The 15,752-nt window shown below is 46.5% G+C and overlaps 3 protein-coding genes across 3 annotated transcripts in view; 2 read left to right on the plus strand and 1 right to left on the minus strand.

The window, feature by feature from the left end:
* LOC148342219 (uncharacterized) overlaps window positions 1-15,752 on the plus strand; it is a 343,669-nt gene that overhangs the window by 128,696 nt on the left and 199,221 nt on the right. The window lies entirely within an intron of this gene.
* Window positions 1-15,752, plus strand: part of LOC148342220 (uncharacterized) — a 161,900-nt gene that overhangs the window by 122,040 nt on the left and 24,108 nt on the right. The window lies entirely within an intron of this gene.
* On the minus strand, window positions 360-10,971 carry LOC148342230 (uncharacterized). The gene is made up of 3 exons (XM_088285360.1): window positions 10,968-10,971; window positions 9,617-9,687; window positions 360-1,817 (listed from the first exon to the last, which is right to left on the minus strand). The coding sequence occupies exons 1-3, from the start codon at window positions 10,969-10,971 to the stop codon at window positions 360-362; spliced, it is 1,533 nt and encodes a 510-aa protein (XP_088141486.1).

Below are 15,752 nucleotides of genomic sequence, written 5' to 3' on the forward strand. Positions count from 1 at the left end.
AGCCAGTTGAGCAAGTGGAACAAGTGATTTTATTGATGATTGTGGAAGGCAACGATTTCATAAGCACCGTTTCTTCTCACACCTGTACCATTAAGTAAAAAGACAACTGAAAAGCATAACGTTAACAAATGTTATTCCAGGCAAAGGCAATTAATTTCATTTACATCTTGATGTAAAATCACAAAAAAAAAGATCATCATCACACAAACACATTGATAATTCTGGCTCTGATCCCATTGGCTTAGTGCCAATAAAAGAGCTTTGCAAAATTAAATTTTTCATATTTTATTCAAAATCACATTTACATCTTACCACTAAGAGTCAGTTCCTTCAGTTTTTTGTTTTCTTTTTTTTAAGCTTCAAGAATCGCTGCTTTTCTCACCAGCACAATTGTGACTCTCAGCACCCTGTTTAGTGAAGAATTTTTTAGCACAAACGCTGCAACTCAATGGCTTGTCTCCACTGTGCGTTCTTGTGTGGCTTCGTAAATGCGACTTTCGAGAGAACCTCTTGGCACAAACTGAGCAGGAAAAAGGTTTTTCTCCACTGTGTGTTCTTGTGTGGCTTCGTAAATGCGACTTTCGAGAGAACCTCTTGGCACAAACTGAGCAGGAAAAAGGTTTTTCTCCACTGTGCGTTCTTGTGTGGCTTCGTAAATGCGACTTTTGAGAGAACCTCTTGGCACAAACTGAGCAGGAAAAAGGTTTTTCACCACTGTGCTTTCTTGTGTGACTTGTCAAATTTGATTTTAGAGAAAAGCTTTTACCACAAACCAAGCAGGAAAATGGTTTTTCTCCAGTGTGTGTTCTTGTGTGGCTTGTTAAACCTTCCTTTTGAGAGAAGCATTTTCCACAAACTGAGCAGGAAAAAGATTTTTCACCACTGTGTGTTCTTGTGTGAATTATTAAATGAGACCTTCGAGAGAAACTCTTGCCACAAACTGAGCAGGAAAAAGGTTTTTCTCCACTGTGTATTCTTGTGTGGTATGTTAAACTTGAATTTTGAGAGAAACTCTTGCCACAAACTGAGCATGAAAAAGGTTTTTCTCCAGTGTGTAATCGTATATGTGTTTTTAAATTTGACTTTAAAGAAAAGCTTTTGCCACAAACTGAGCAAGAAAAAGGTTTTTCTCCAGTGTGTGTTCTTGCGTGTTCTGTTAAATTTGCCTTTAGAGAGAAGCATTTTCCACAAACTGAGCAGGAAAAAGATTTTTCATCACTGTGTGTTCTTGTGTGGATTGTTAAATGAAACTTTCGAGAGAAACTCTTGCCACAAACTGAGCAGGAAAAAGGTTTTTCTCCACTGTGTATTCTTGTGTGGTATGTTAAACTTGAATTTTGATAGAAGCTTTTGCCACAAACTGAGCAAGAAAAAGGTTTTTCTCCACTGTGCGTTCTTGTGTGCCTTACTAAATGAGACTTTCGAGAGAAGCTTTTGCCACATACCGAGCAGGAAAAAGGTTTTTCACCACTGTGTGTTTTTCTGTGCCCTTTTAAAGACAGCTTTGAAGTGAATGAGTCAGTGTGACATGCCCTTTCACCTTTGGCTTGCCCATCATCATCATCATCATCATCATCATCATCATCATGAGCGTGTGATAATGTGTCCTCATTATGTGCTTGTGATGGCCCCCGGTGGTCTTCATCAACTTCTGTTGTCACGAGATGACTTGAACTGCTGCTTGTAGGCTCCGCCCCTCTGTTGTCCTCACACTCATCCTTGTTTTCATCTTCAGTCTTTATAGGGTCAACGTTCACTGGTGACTTGTTGATCTCCTCCTCCTCCTCCTCCTTTTTGATGTGAGTCAAGTCTGGCTCCTCTTTCACAGAACGGAGACAGTTTTCACTGACGTCTGCAGGACACAAAAAGACAAACACACATTTGGTTTGGTCAAGTCAAGTCAAGTCAATTTTATTTGTATAGCCCTTAATCACAGACAGTCTCAAAGGGCTTTACATAGCCACAATCGACATCCCCGATCTTAACCCCCAGAAGGGCAAGGAAAAACTCACAAAACCTCATTAGGGGAAAAGTGAGAAACCTTGAGAAGGGACCACAGATGGGGGAATCCCCCTTCCAGGCTGCAATGGATGCCAACTGGGCAACATTTGACACATACAATGATGCTATGCAATGATAGATGAGATAATATAAGAGTCAATTGAATGAAGCGCTGCAGGAAGATGACTTCAGTGGAGTGGGTCCTTATCCAGGGCCGTAATATCCATGGCAGCATATCCGAGGATGAGCCTTCGATCTTGTACCAGTCAGTTGGTGTAAAGTCAGATCAAACCTCATGCGGCGACTTTGTCTTATATTGTTTCTACCGTGCTACCTTGACTTGTGCCTGCCGCACACGAATCAATGCGTGCAACCCCAACTTGGACCGGACCATGGGGGCATTTCACAAAATTACGTCCTCCGATGTAAACCTCCCTTTAACAGCACAACCGTGATAAACGAGCATTTAAAAAGGAAGCACGTTGCGGCTGATGCCCGATTTCATTCCTGACATAGTCACAGACGTTTTTGGAATATGTATTCGAATTCAACTAAGATACACCATAATATTTTAAGAGTTCACTGAATTATTTTGGAACTGCAATGACGCTTAACAGCTATAGGGTGTCAGTAATGAGTAACAAAGTAACACAAGACCTCCCACTGATCCATCATCATTGTCATTTGGATAAATTACCAGGAACTATGAGTTGTGGGGGTGATGCAAACCACCTGGGCCACAGGAACTTTATTACCAGGAACTAAATGTTCCTGGACTTGTAGGTAGAAAAGGGGGTTGTGACGTTCAGCCTTTTTAAGCCCATAGTAAGACAAAGATGCAGATGCATTCCTTGCAGCATGCGCTTGTTCACTGATGAGATCCGTGCAACCCTGGATGGATGCATTCAATGTATTTTAAATGTTTGGATGGGGTGAAACGATGCACACGTGCACAAAACAGTGCAGGGCCACCCGAGGTTCATTGACTCTCACCCGACCAAGCCAGTAAGAAGTTCATAAATAAATAAGACCAATCCGTACTTGATTTAAAAAAAAATATATATATATTTTGTGTTTTATTCACTAATATTGATCAACCGCCATTGACGTTTTCGCGGCAGTGTGCACATTTTTAGAGTCAGGCGGAATTGCTTCCGTAAGGAATTGCTTGAACAAAATATAAAAACCAGAAAATGTTTTGTTATTTTAAATGTAAATTTTATACTGGGAAAAACATGGAGTTCACCCCCCACTATTGGTTATTCTTTGGCATATATTTTCTGCACTGATTTCATTTGACATAAACAATTGCTCAGCAGACCTGCAAGTAAAAGGCAATATTTAAAAATAAAACGGCAATAACCTTGAACGATTTCCCCAAACAACTTAATGTTGTGATGCACATTTTTAACGATAGAAAGTCGTTCTTTACAAAGCAAATGAGAGTAAGACGGGTACAAACCTGCTTTGTGTGGCACAACACGAGGCTGGTTGCAAACTTCGTCCAGCAGTTGAAGATGTTGCTCGTTCTCTTCTTTGATTCCACAAAGTTTCTCTTTGTACTTGGGTGTCGTTCTTGCACACATTTTCAAATGATAATTCCAAAAAATGCGCAATTGATCTCTGCTAGGCGATGAGTCATGTGCCTCTTTTCGTTAGCGGCTAGCAAGCTAACAAGCTAAGCTAACTACGCCGAAAAGCATCAACGCGCGAAGATGAGGTTATCGGGACACAAAGACTTAATGAATTATGTCGTAGTCCTTTAGAGTAGCACTGGACATCCTTTGAAAAAATTAGTTCCACACTAAATCAGAAAAATTTAGCGGTGGGTGTTTTTGTTCCGGTGTGGACGGGTCGGTGGATGTGGTCGAGGTCCTTCGGAAGCTGCGCGCTTGCTAATGACGTCATGCTTTAAGCACGTATTTTTCAAATATATTTCTTTGCCTCTGTGTTTGTTTTTACACCTGACTATTCTCTTTTAATATATATTCTATGTAATATTTTAATTCGGTTGATAAATTTTTTTTAACAAAATAACTAAAATAACGCCACAAAATCGAGTCAGCTCCGACGTCACTTCCCCCTATGCCCGGAGAAGCAGCTGCTGGAACAGCAGTGGGAAGGTTACGTTTCTCCTACCGAATTTACAACAATGCTGTGGTTCAATCGGGCTGCAAGATTGTATGGATATAATGTCTGCATATACTCGCAGTGCCTCTCAATTATTTCACCCCCGCCCCTACCAAGAAGAAAAAGATTCGCGCCCCCCCACCACCAATTTTTTTTTCTGTCTTTGTATATTGAGATTAGATTGTCAATAAAATATCCCTTAACTAACCTACATTGATAAGAAATATAATTTCGAGAACTATTATAGTGAGGATCTCGAAACTCAGTACTCTGTTGTGCAAATATTGATGAGATGACAAATATTTGTCATGTCATGTCATTATCCACACCGCTTATCCTGAACAGGGTCGCGGGAGAGTGCTGGAGCCAATTCCAGCTGACTACGGGCGAAAGGCGCACTACACCCTGAACTGGTCGCCAGCCAGTCACAGGGCAGACATAGACACCGTCACTGAGTGGGAACTGAACCCACGTTGCCTGCACACAACTCAGGCGAGTGTACCACTACACCATCAGTGACATGATAAATATTTACTAATACGTTTTTTGCCCAAAACTTTAAAACATTAACAAACAGTTATTAATACGTACAGAATATAGAAAAGACAAAAAGAAGAGCCAGGGGGATTTTAAACAAAAATTCTATATGAATAACAAAGCAACAGCTTTAGTATTGTTGGAGTAGAGTCACCGTGGAAATGAGAAGTACTAGTTAGTAAATCAACCTTTAAAAGCCAAACTTACGCCAGTACGTGTTAGTTTTTTTGTACTCAAGAAGAAAAGGGTCAAATAAAGACTCAACAACCGATTAGAGTTCCGATATTTAGTTTCTTCCATTTCTGGAGTTCAGGAAATAGTACAAAGACAGATATCTGGGCGGCTTTTTCTTAATCTCACGAGAAAACTGCACTCGGGCGAGCACAGTCAAAAAATGCGCACCATCTTTCAGCCCAGCTTCAGTTTTTATAGGAGTTTTTCATGTCAAGAGTAATGTAGGTTGAATTGGTCGTCCTCGCTCCCTCCCACGGCACGGGTCCACGTCCAAGGGAAGGTCCTCCCCAGGTTAGTCATCGTCTGGATAAGTTGATTCCCGTCTGGTTCCCAAGACTGGCACGCCAAGGCTGGCCTTCCCCGGCGGGCAGTCTCTCCGTCTTTCTACCCGCTGGCATTCCTCTGGAATATTGTCGGTGTGCATGTGTATATGCAGGTATACGTGTATGTGCATGTGTATGTGCAGGTGTAAGGGTGTGTCTGTGTGTATGCATGCGTATGTGCATGTGCCCCGATCTCCAATTGTTCTGTCTTTCGGAATGTGTTTTTTTATAGCGTCTGTGTGAGTCCTCCAGTGCCCAATTTGGTATGTTTGCATCTTCTACAGCCAATGTGGAGAATGTGCTTCGTCGTATTTGACCATGAAGTGCTGTGAATGTGAATGCAAGTTATGGAAATGCTATGTGTGCAAATTTGTTCTCACTACCCAAAATTTCAATAAAGTTCACACATTTAAACTAAGTACTATAAATTTAGCATATGAGAAAAATATAATAAATCAGAAAACATCAGGACTACAATCCCAGTTATTCTTGTGACCCGTGCTTCTAGTTCCATTTGATAAATGCTTTTTGTTTCATCAATGTTTAACATATTCCGTAAATATGAACCTGCTAAATTAAATAATTGACCTTCTGTCCTGTAAGTGTTTAAAATAATGCCAGCGATCATAATACAATCCTTCATTTACCATTACAGCACTTTTATCATTGCAGTATTTTCTATCATTGCAGCATTTTTATTGATTTCCCTGTCAGGTTTCGCCTTGCGGCGATGAGGAGGTGGACCCAAGAAGCGAGGAAGCCGGGGTAGGTGAAACTTAAAGGGGATTTATTGAAGAGCTCAGCAGGGACAACAACGGGGCGTGGACAAAAAAACAACAAAGGCAACTAACCAAGACTGAACGGGCACAAGGACAAGGAACCAGAGAGTATGAACAGGGCCGGAAATAAACGCGGTCGTGGCAGTCCATGAAATGCGGCAACAAAGCGAGACACAGAGGCGAAAATGACCCGACACTGCGTTGTCGGTCTGGGAGGTTTAAATAGTCCGAGTCATTAGGGGAGCAGATGGGAAGCAGGTGCTTGATGAGGGTAACGGGGAACAGGTGCGTGGCTGGTGATGACGAGTGCTGAGGGGAAACGCTAACACAGCTGACAAAACAATAACAGAAGCACATGGCAGGAAGGAGGGAAGAAAACAATAACAAAAACATTGACATGCCCGACACGGGTCATGACAGTACCCCCCCTCAAGGGACGGATGCCAGACGTCCCAAAACAAACAAACATTGTCCAAAAACGGGGGTGGGCGGAAGGGGGCCGGAAGGCGGGACCACGACCCGCAATCAAAAGACTGGTCAGGCGGGCGTCTGGGAGGCCAGACCAGCGAGTCCAGTTGTGGTCTTTCAGGCGGCCGACCGGGGGGCCAGACCAGCGAGTCCAGATGTGGCCATTCAGGCGGCCGGCCGGGGGGCCAGACCAGTGCGTCCCGATGGGGCCATTCAGGCGGACGTCCGGGACGACCCGAACGCCACATGGAGTCCGCTGATGGGGCTGAGACGAGGGGCGTCGGCGGGGCGCAGGGTGCCGCAGAGGACGGAGCTTGGACTGGCGTTGAGGCGGGCACAGCCGAGGCAGGAACTTGGAGCAATGGCGGGACGTCGGACGCCGCCGAGACGGAGACGAGGCACGGTGGAACGCCGGATGCCGCCGGAGCAGGGACGAGACGCGGCGGAGGGTCGTCGACCGCCGTCGAGGCAGGCCCTTGGGGCGGCAGCTGGTCGGCGAACCCCGCCGAGACAGGAACGTGGAGCGGCGGCTGGTCGTCGAACCCCGCCGAGACAGGAACGTGGAGCGGCGGCTGGTCGTCGAACCCCGCCGAAACAGGAACGTGGAGCGGCGGCTGGTCCTCGAACCCCGCCGGGACAGGAACGTGGAGCGGCGGCAGGTCATCGAACCCCGCCGAGACAGGAACGTGGAGCGGCGGCTGGTCCTCGAACCCCGCCGAGACAGGAACGTGGCATGGCGGCTGGTCCTCGAACCCTGCTGAGACAGGAAAGTGGAGCGGCGGCTGGTTGTCAAGCCCCGCCGAGACAGGAACGTGGAGTGGTGGCGGTTCGTCGGATGCCGCCGAGGTAAGGGCGGCAGGCGGCGGCTGGTCATCGTCCACCGCCGAGGCAGGAATCTGGAGCGGTAGTGGATCGTCGGACGCCGCCGACACGGAGGCGAGAAGTGGCGGTGGTTCATCTGGCACCGCCGGGGCAGAGGCGAGAGGCGGCGGCGTGTCGTCCTCCACCACCGGTGCAGGAGCTTGGGGCGACGGCGGATCGTCGGGCGCCGCCGGGACAGGGAATTGGGGTGGCGGCGGACCGTCTGGCGCCGCCAAGGCAGGGATTTGGAGCGGCCGGGGGCCGGGCGCACCAGAGGCCGGGACTTGGAGCGGTAGCGGACGCAGGACGTGCTCCGCCCGAACAGGGACTTGTGGCGGTCGCAGGGCGTGCTCCGCCGGAACAGGGACTCGTGGCGGACGCAGAGCATGCTCCGCCGGAGCCAGGACTGGTGGCGGACGCAGAACGTGCTCCGCCAGAAGAGGGACTTGTGGCGAACGCGTGGCGTGCTCCGCCGGAACAGGGACTTGTGGCGGACGCAGGGCGTGCTCCGCCGGAACAGGGACTTGTGGCGGACGCAGGGCGTGCTCCGCCGGAACAGGGACTTGTGGCGGACGCAGGGCGTTCTCCGCCGGACCAGGGACTTGTGGCGGACGCAGAATGTGCTCCGCCAGAACTGGGACTTGTGGCGGACGCATGGCGTGCTCCGCCGGAACAGGGACTGGTGGCGGACGCAGGGCGTGCTCCGCCGGAACAGGGACTGGTGGCGGACGCAGGGCGTGCTCCACCGGAACAGGGACTTGTGGCGGACGCAGGACGTGCTCCGCCGGAACAGGAACTTGAAGCGCTGGCGAGGCGCCGGAGCGGGGGTCAGCAGCTCTCGGGAGGCCAGAACGGGCCCCAGCAGCTCGGGGGGAACCGGGACGGGGCTTATCATCTGGCGGGGAGCCGGAACGGGACGCATCTGCTGGCGGGGAGCCGGCACGGGACTCATCCGCTGGCGTGGAGCCGGAACGGGGCTCGGCAGCTGGCGGGGAGCCGGAACGGGGCTCGGCAGCTGGCGGGGAGCCGGAACGGGGCTCGGCAGCTGGCGGGGAGCCGGAACGGGGCTCGGCAGCTGGCGGGGAGCCGGGAAGGGGCTCAGCAGCTGGGGAGGAGCCGGAACGGGGCTCAGCAGCTGACGAGGGGGCGACAGAGGGCCGGATGCAGCAGTCGGTCCGGGCACAGCCGAACCGGGGGCCCTGATCCCGATCAGCCTGCCGCCATAGGGAATCAGGGGAATGGGGAACACGAGGGACCAAGGTTACAGGGGCTGGTGAACGCGAGCTAGGAGGTGCCAGGGGAACGTGAGCAGGTGCTGAAACCGATGGTGAACGAGGTACCGGGACTACAGGGGCTGGTGAACGTGCGCTACAAAACGTGGGTTGAACGGAAGGTGATGCAGAAACCGACTGTGGACGAGGTACAGAAACAGACGGACGAGGTGAACTAAGTGAATCCGAAAAACGTGACTCAGGGTGTAAAAAGTGGGTGTTATTACGAGAGGTGGCAGACCCTTTACTTGGGCGCCGTCGTTGACCACCCCGCGGAGGTCCGGGAAAGATGGCCAACCGGGTGCCCAAGTAAAGGTCTGATGGGTGGGATTCAGGGGTGGACTCAAAAGAAAACCGTGACAAAAACTGACTGGGAGAAGAAAACTCATGAGAAAAATCAAAATCTGGGTCAAACTCGGAAACAGACAAATGAAAATAGGGGTCATCATCTAAATCTGAATTAACAAAAACATGGGGGGACAAAATGGTGTCGTAATCAAAGATGTTAACACGAGACGAAGAAGAATGGGGAACTGGCTTGGCGGAACATATAGAACTCACACGAAGGGGTTGGTCGGCAGGCTGATGAGGGGCAGGCACCGGAGGCTGCACGGTTGGTGCAACTGACGTGGAGGCTGCATGGGTTGCTGCAGCTGACGTGGAGGCGACGTGGGTTGCTGCTACTGACGTGGAGGCGACGTGGGGTGCTGCTGCTGACGTGGAGGCGATGTGGGTTGCTGCAGCTGGCGTGGAGGCGACGTGGGTTGCGGCAGACGACGTGGAGGCGTGACCCCTTTCAGCCATCTTTCGGTCGGCCAGCTGTGCCAGCCTCATGCTCTCCACCATCTTGACCTCCAGCTCCGCCATCTGAGCTGTCAGCTCCATGATAGCCTCCCGGGGTGGTGCCTCGGCGGCGCCCTTCTCCACGATCGAGGCCACCTGCTCCGCTATTCTGGGCCAGTCGTGCTCCCAGCTCAGCGCGGCGGGAGTCCAAAAGGGAGGCGGTCTTTACGAACTCGTCCTCATAATCTGGGTCGATGATCAGAGGGGGTGGATTGACCGGGGAACCGTCGATGACGTAATCTGGAGAAACGGGGAGCGTGGCAGACGTGGCGCTGAGCTGATCGGCGGGTTGTTGGGGGTGGTCCGTGCGGCGGTGCCCCTCGCTGGGTCCTTCTTTCGTGGTCGGTCATTCTGTCAGGTTTCGCCTTGCGGCGATGAGGAGGTGGACCCAAGAAGCGAGGAAGCCGGGGTAGGTGAAACTTAAAGGGGATTTATTGAAGAGCTCAGCAGGGACAACAACGGGGCGTGGACAAAAAAACAACAAAGGCAACTAACCAAGACTGACCGGGCACAAGGACAAGGAACCAGAGAGTAGTGATGGGTCCAACGACACCGAGGCGTCGATGCGCGCGCCGAGCTTCCAGGGCAAACCCCGTGTCGGTGCGCGTACTGCTTTGAGAAAGTCACGTGACCACTACCAGAATCGTGTCGACACAGCGGTCGCGCGCCGAACTGTGTTCATAAGGAAGCGCATCTGTCAACAGGATGGACGCTCAAAACAAGCATCGAGTTATTGGCACGTTACTTTGCATTAAATATCCGCAAGATGGAAGACGTCACTGTTGATGCGCACTCAGAGGTGCAGCGCTATATGTCCGCAGGACACGTTGCACGTACGGAAGACCCGCTCTTATACTGGAAGTCCATGGAGGCAACGTTCCCTCACCTATTTATATTAGCCACACAGGCGTTGTGCACACCGGCCTCTTCAGTGCCTTGTGAGAGGATCTTCTCAAAGGCGGGGGAAATTGCCTCAAAAAAAGAAATAGACTGAATAACAAAACGCTGGAGAAACTAATTTTTTGGAATAAAAATCTTTAATTACAATGAGTCCATTGTCATTCACAACACTTTTACTTGGGCATTCAGACAGATGTTCTCTTAATTTATCAACTGCGTCTCGAATATCAAAGATTTTTTTTATGAAATTGCGTTTATGTAAAAATAATGTGAAAGCAAATGCCTAATCAGAATCAGAAATCCCTTTGTCATTGTACTCAAGTGTGCAACGAGATTAGAGAGCTCCCCTCTCCAGTGCAATACAACAATAATTCAGTTAAATATATAAATTAGATAAGAGAATAATTAGTGCAATGGAAAGTAATAAGAAATAGGATATATAAAAACATCACGTCGCTAATCAATGGAATTGGATAAAATTAGTTTGACAGTTAGTGTCAGATGACCCTGTCAAATGTTTCCTGCAAGTCCACCAGGTGTCAGTATTCAGCAACACAGTGTCAACACAGTGTCAATACATTGTGTCACTGTGTCGAAACGATACAGGATGCCTCATCTACCCATCACTACCAGAGAGCATGAACAGGGCCGGAAATAAACGCGGTTGTGGCAGTCCATGAAATGCGGCAACAAAGCGAGACACAGAGGCGAAAATGACCCGACACTGCGTTGTCGGTCTGGGAGGTTTAAATAGTCCGAGTCATTAGGGGAGCAGATGGGAAGCAGGTGCTTGATGAGGGTAACGGGGAACAGGTGCGTGGCTGGTGATGACGAGTGCTGAGGGGAAACGCTAACACAGCTGACAAAACAATAACAGAAGCACATGGCAGGAAGGAGGGAAGAAAACAATAACAAAAACATTGACATGCCCGACACGGGTCATGACAGTTGAGTCTTTATTTGACCCTTTTCTTTTTGAGCACAAAAAAACGAACACGCATTGGAGTAAGTTTGGCTTTTAAAGGTTGATTTACTAACTACTTCTTATTTCCACGGTGACCCAACTCCAACAATAACATGACAAATATTTGTCATCTCATCAATATTTGCACAACAGAGTACTGAGTTTCGAGATCCTCACTATAATAGTTCTCAAAATTACATTTCTTGTCAATTTATCTTAGTTAAGTACGGAAGAGGATTAGGGCCATGAATGAGAAAAAAAAAGATTGGAAGGATTCTGACTTTAATCTCAGAATTCTCACTTTATTCTCAGAATTCTGACTTTAAAGTGAGAATTCTGACTTTAATCTCAGAATTCTGACTTTAAAGTCAGAATTCTGACTTTAATCTCATATATATTATATATTCTATATAATATTCTATTTCGGTTGATAAAAAAAAAAAAAAAAACTAAAATAACGCCACATTGGCGCGTAAGATCTGACGTCACTTCCGCCTTTGCCTCGTGAAGCCGCTGCTGCTCCAGCAGTGAGACGTTTAAGTTTCTCCTCCCGAACTTGCAACAATGCTGTGTTTCACTCGGGCTGCGAGATTGTATGAATATAATGTCTGCAAATACTAGCAGTGCTTCTCAATTATTTCACGCCCGCCCCTCCCAAGAAGAAAAAGATTCGCGCCCCCCCCACCACCAATTTTTTTTCTGTCTTTGTAGATTGATGTTAGATTGTCAATAAAATATCCCTTAACTAAGCTAAATTGCTAAGAAATATAATTTTGAGAATTATTTTTTGTGAGGATCTCGAAACTCAGTACTCTGTTGTGCAAATATTGATGAGATGATAAATATTTACTAATACGTTTTTTTTTTTAAATCTTTATTCACAGAAGCAAACCAAACACATTTATGAATACCGAAATCCATGCGATGCATCTAATTTGAAGTACTTAGCACCTGCCATGTCACTCAGGATTTTTTCACGCTTGGGAATCTGATAATGTTCTCTTATATGAAAAAAATCAGTGCCTACCTTCTGCCAGGGAGTTGTGGGAAGCTACTAATACGTACATAATATAGAAAACACAAAAAGAAGAGCCAGGGGGATTTTAAACAAAAATTCTTTGTAAATAACAAAAAGCAACAGCTTTAGTATGTTTACGATACGTTTTTTAAAAATAATTTTATGGTTACTATACGTTTTTTTTTAATGATTACTGTAATGTTCCGTCTTCTATCTTCAGAAGTCACGCAGGCAACGTGATGCTGCAAGCTTGTGTCTCTTAATTTACTGACTTGCATTCTCGTCTATGTGCAGACACACTTGTTCGTCTGGTAAGCAAAACACACATCGGGCAATACTGCCAACTAGTGGCCAATTATATAACTGCTATCATTACATCTCCCTTTCAAACGTTAAACAATGCCTAAGCTTTTTTTTCATTCTTATTATTTTTTATTATTATTATAATAATTTTGTTTTGTTATCAATTATTTTCACTTCTTAACAATATCTATCCATTTTTTATGACAACAAGCAGCTCTACAACAATTTTAGCAACAATCACACAACATTAAACATTTTCAATCAGCCTGTCCGGTTGTCGTCTAACTCTTGTTGATCTTCGAAGAGGTTCAGTAATCCCAGAAATTGCTGGTGGTTTTGGTCTGTGCTCCTTCGATGTATCCACCTGCTTTGCAGCCTCAGCCGTATCAGAAGATTTCTTCCAGTCCTCGGGAACCTTCAGAAGACTCCTCCTGTTCCTCCTCACTCTTTGTCCATGCTTTGTTTCCACAATGTAAGATCTCGGTCCGGCTTCGCTGAGGACAGTCGCGTTTCTGTCCCAACAATGAGGTCTCTCGATCCTTAGTGCTCATCTAAAGGACGTCGACATAATTCATTAAGTCTTTGTGTCCCGATAAACTCATCTTCGCGTGTTGATACTTTTCGGTGCAGTTAGCTTAGCATGTTAGCTTAGCTTGTAAGCTAGCTAGCCGCTAACGAAAAGAGGCACATGACTCATCGCCAAGCAGAGATCAAGTGCGGATTTTTTGGAATTATCATTTGAAAATGAGTGAAAGAACGACACCCAAGTACAAAGAGGAACTTTGTGGAATAAAAGAAGAGAACGAGCAACATCTTCAACTGCTGGACGAAGTTTGCAACCAGCCTCGTGTTGTGCCACTCAAAGCAGGTTTGTACACGTTTTACTCTCATTTGCTTTGTAAAGAACGACTTTCTATCGTTAAAAATATGCATCACAATATTAAGTTGTTTGGGGAAATGCGTTCAAGGTTATTGCCGTTTTATTTTTAATTATTGCCTTTTACTTGTCGGTTTGCTAAACATTTGTTTATGCCAAATAAAATCAGTGCAGAAAATGTATGCCAAAGAATAACCAATAGTGGGGGGTGAACTCCGTGTTTTTTCCCAGTATAAAATTTGAACTGATTATTTAACATTTTACATTTTCTGGTTTTTATATCTTGTTCAAGCAATTCCTTCCGGAAGGAATTCTGCCTGACTCTACAAAATGTGCACACTGTGGCGAAAACATCAATGACGGTCGATCAATTTTGGTGAATAAAACACAAAATATTAAGTTTTTTTTTTTTTTTTTAAAAGTCAAGTATGTATCGGTCTTTTTCATTTATGAACTTTGTACTGGCTTGGTTGTATGAGAGTCAATGAACCTCGGGTGGCTCTGCACTGTTTTGTGCACATGTGCATAGTTTCACTTCATCCAAACATTTAAAATACATTTAATGCATCCATCCAGGGTTGCACGGATCTCATCAGTGAACAAGCGCATGCTGCAAGGAATGCATCTGCATCTTTGGCTTACTATGGGCTTAAAAGGGAGTACGCCACAACCCCCTTTTCTACCAACAAGGCCAGGAACATTTTGTTCCCGGTAATAAAGTTCCTGAGCCCCCTGGTCAGCTCCTTAATGGACCCACTCCAGTTCGCATACCAGCCTGGCATCAGTGTGGATGATGCCATCATCTACCTGCTCCACACTTCATTCTCCCACCTGGAGAAGGCGGGGGGCACGGTGTGGATCATGTTCTTTGATTTCTCAAGTGCTTTCAACACCATACAGCCCGCCTTATTGGGAGACAAGCTGGAGGAAGGGTCAGAGCAGACTCTTCCTACTCAGGAGGTTGAGGTCCTTTGGCGTTCGGGGAACACTCCTCAGGAATTTCTATGACTCGGTGGTTTCATCAGTCATCTTCTATGGAGTGGTCTCCTGGGCAGGAGGCATCTCGGGCCGGGACAAAAAAAGACTGGACAAACTAGTGAGGAGGGCCAGCTCTGTCCTGGGCTGCTCCCTGGACTCTGTGGACTCAGTGGGGGGCAGGAGGATGACGGCAAAACTGTCATCAATGCTGGACAAACCAGCCCACCCACTCAATGACACTCTGAGAACACTCCACAGCTCCTTCAGTGATAGACTTTTACACCCTCGCTGTACCAAAGAGATATTTCGCCGCTCCTTCCTGCCGACTGCTGTCAGACTTTTTAACAAGAACATTGGGTCAGGCCTACAAACGGGAGGGCATTAGTGCAATTGTGCAGTCCTAGGATGCAATATAAACCGCTACTGCACTTTCACCCAAAGGGTACTTTAATATTGACCAATGATGTATTTTGTTTATATTACAGTATTCTTATTACTGTACTTCTATCACTGTAGTATTTCTACCATTGCAGGATGTTCACTATTACAGTACTTTTATCATTGCAGTACTTTTATAATTGCAGTATTCCTATCATTGCGGTACTTTTACTATCACAGTACTTTTATCACTTTTATCATTGCAGTATTTTTCTGTCATTGCAGTACTTTTACTATTACAGTACTTTTACCATTACAGTATACTTTATCATTGCAGTACTTTTACCATTACAGTACTTTTACTATTACAGTACTTTTACCATTGCAGTACTTTTACCATTACAGTACTTTTATCATTGCAAAATTTTTATCATTGCAGTATTTCCAATCATTCAGTAGTTTTTATCATTACAGTGTTTTCCCCCTCTGTATAATGGACAGACATTAGGAGTGTTTCCTTACACTAGATACGTTTATACTGTGTATATTTGCATGCGTTTTTATGAATGTCTGCTGCTAATGTTATACATTAACGGCTACATTACGCCGCCGACTCTGTGTGATCTATATCTTTGCTCCTGTAACACCTCAAATTTCCCCATTGTGGGACTAATAAAGGACAACTTATCTTATCTTATCTTTGTACTTGGGTGTCGTTCTTTCACACATTTTCAAACGCCAATCTCAACAAATCCGCACTTGATCTCTGCTTAGCGATAACTCGTGTGCTTCTTTTTGTTAGACGAGAAGAATGAACGGCGTTGTCGTTTTTTAATGTCGTGCTGAATGGATTTCCTGGGTGAAAACTGCAGTCTGTTCAGCACAAA

This window comes from Idiotropiscis lumnitzeri, chromosome 2 (assembly GCF_059441095.1).
Source record: "Idiotropiscis lumnitzeri isolate Australia: NSW breed Sydney's pygmy pipehorse chromosome 2, RoL_Ilum_1.0, whole genome shotgun sequence".
Taxonomy (NCBI): Eukaryota; Metazoa; Chordata; class Actinopteri; order Syngnathiformes; family Syngnathidae; genus Idiotropiscis; species Idiotropiscis lumnitzeri.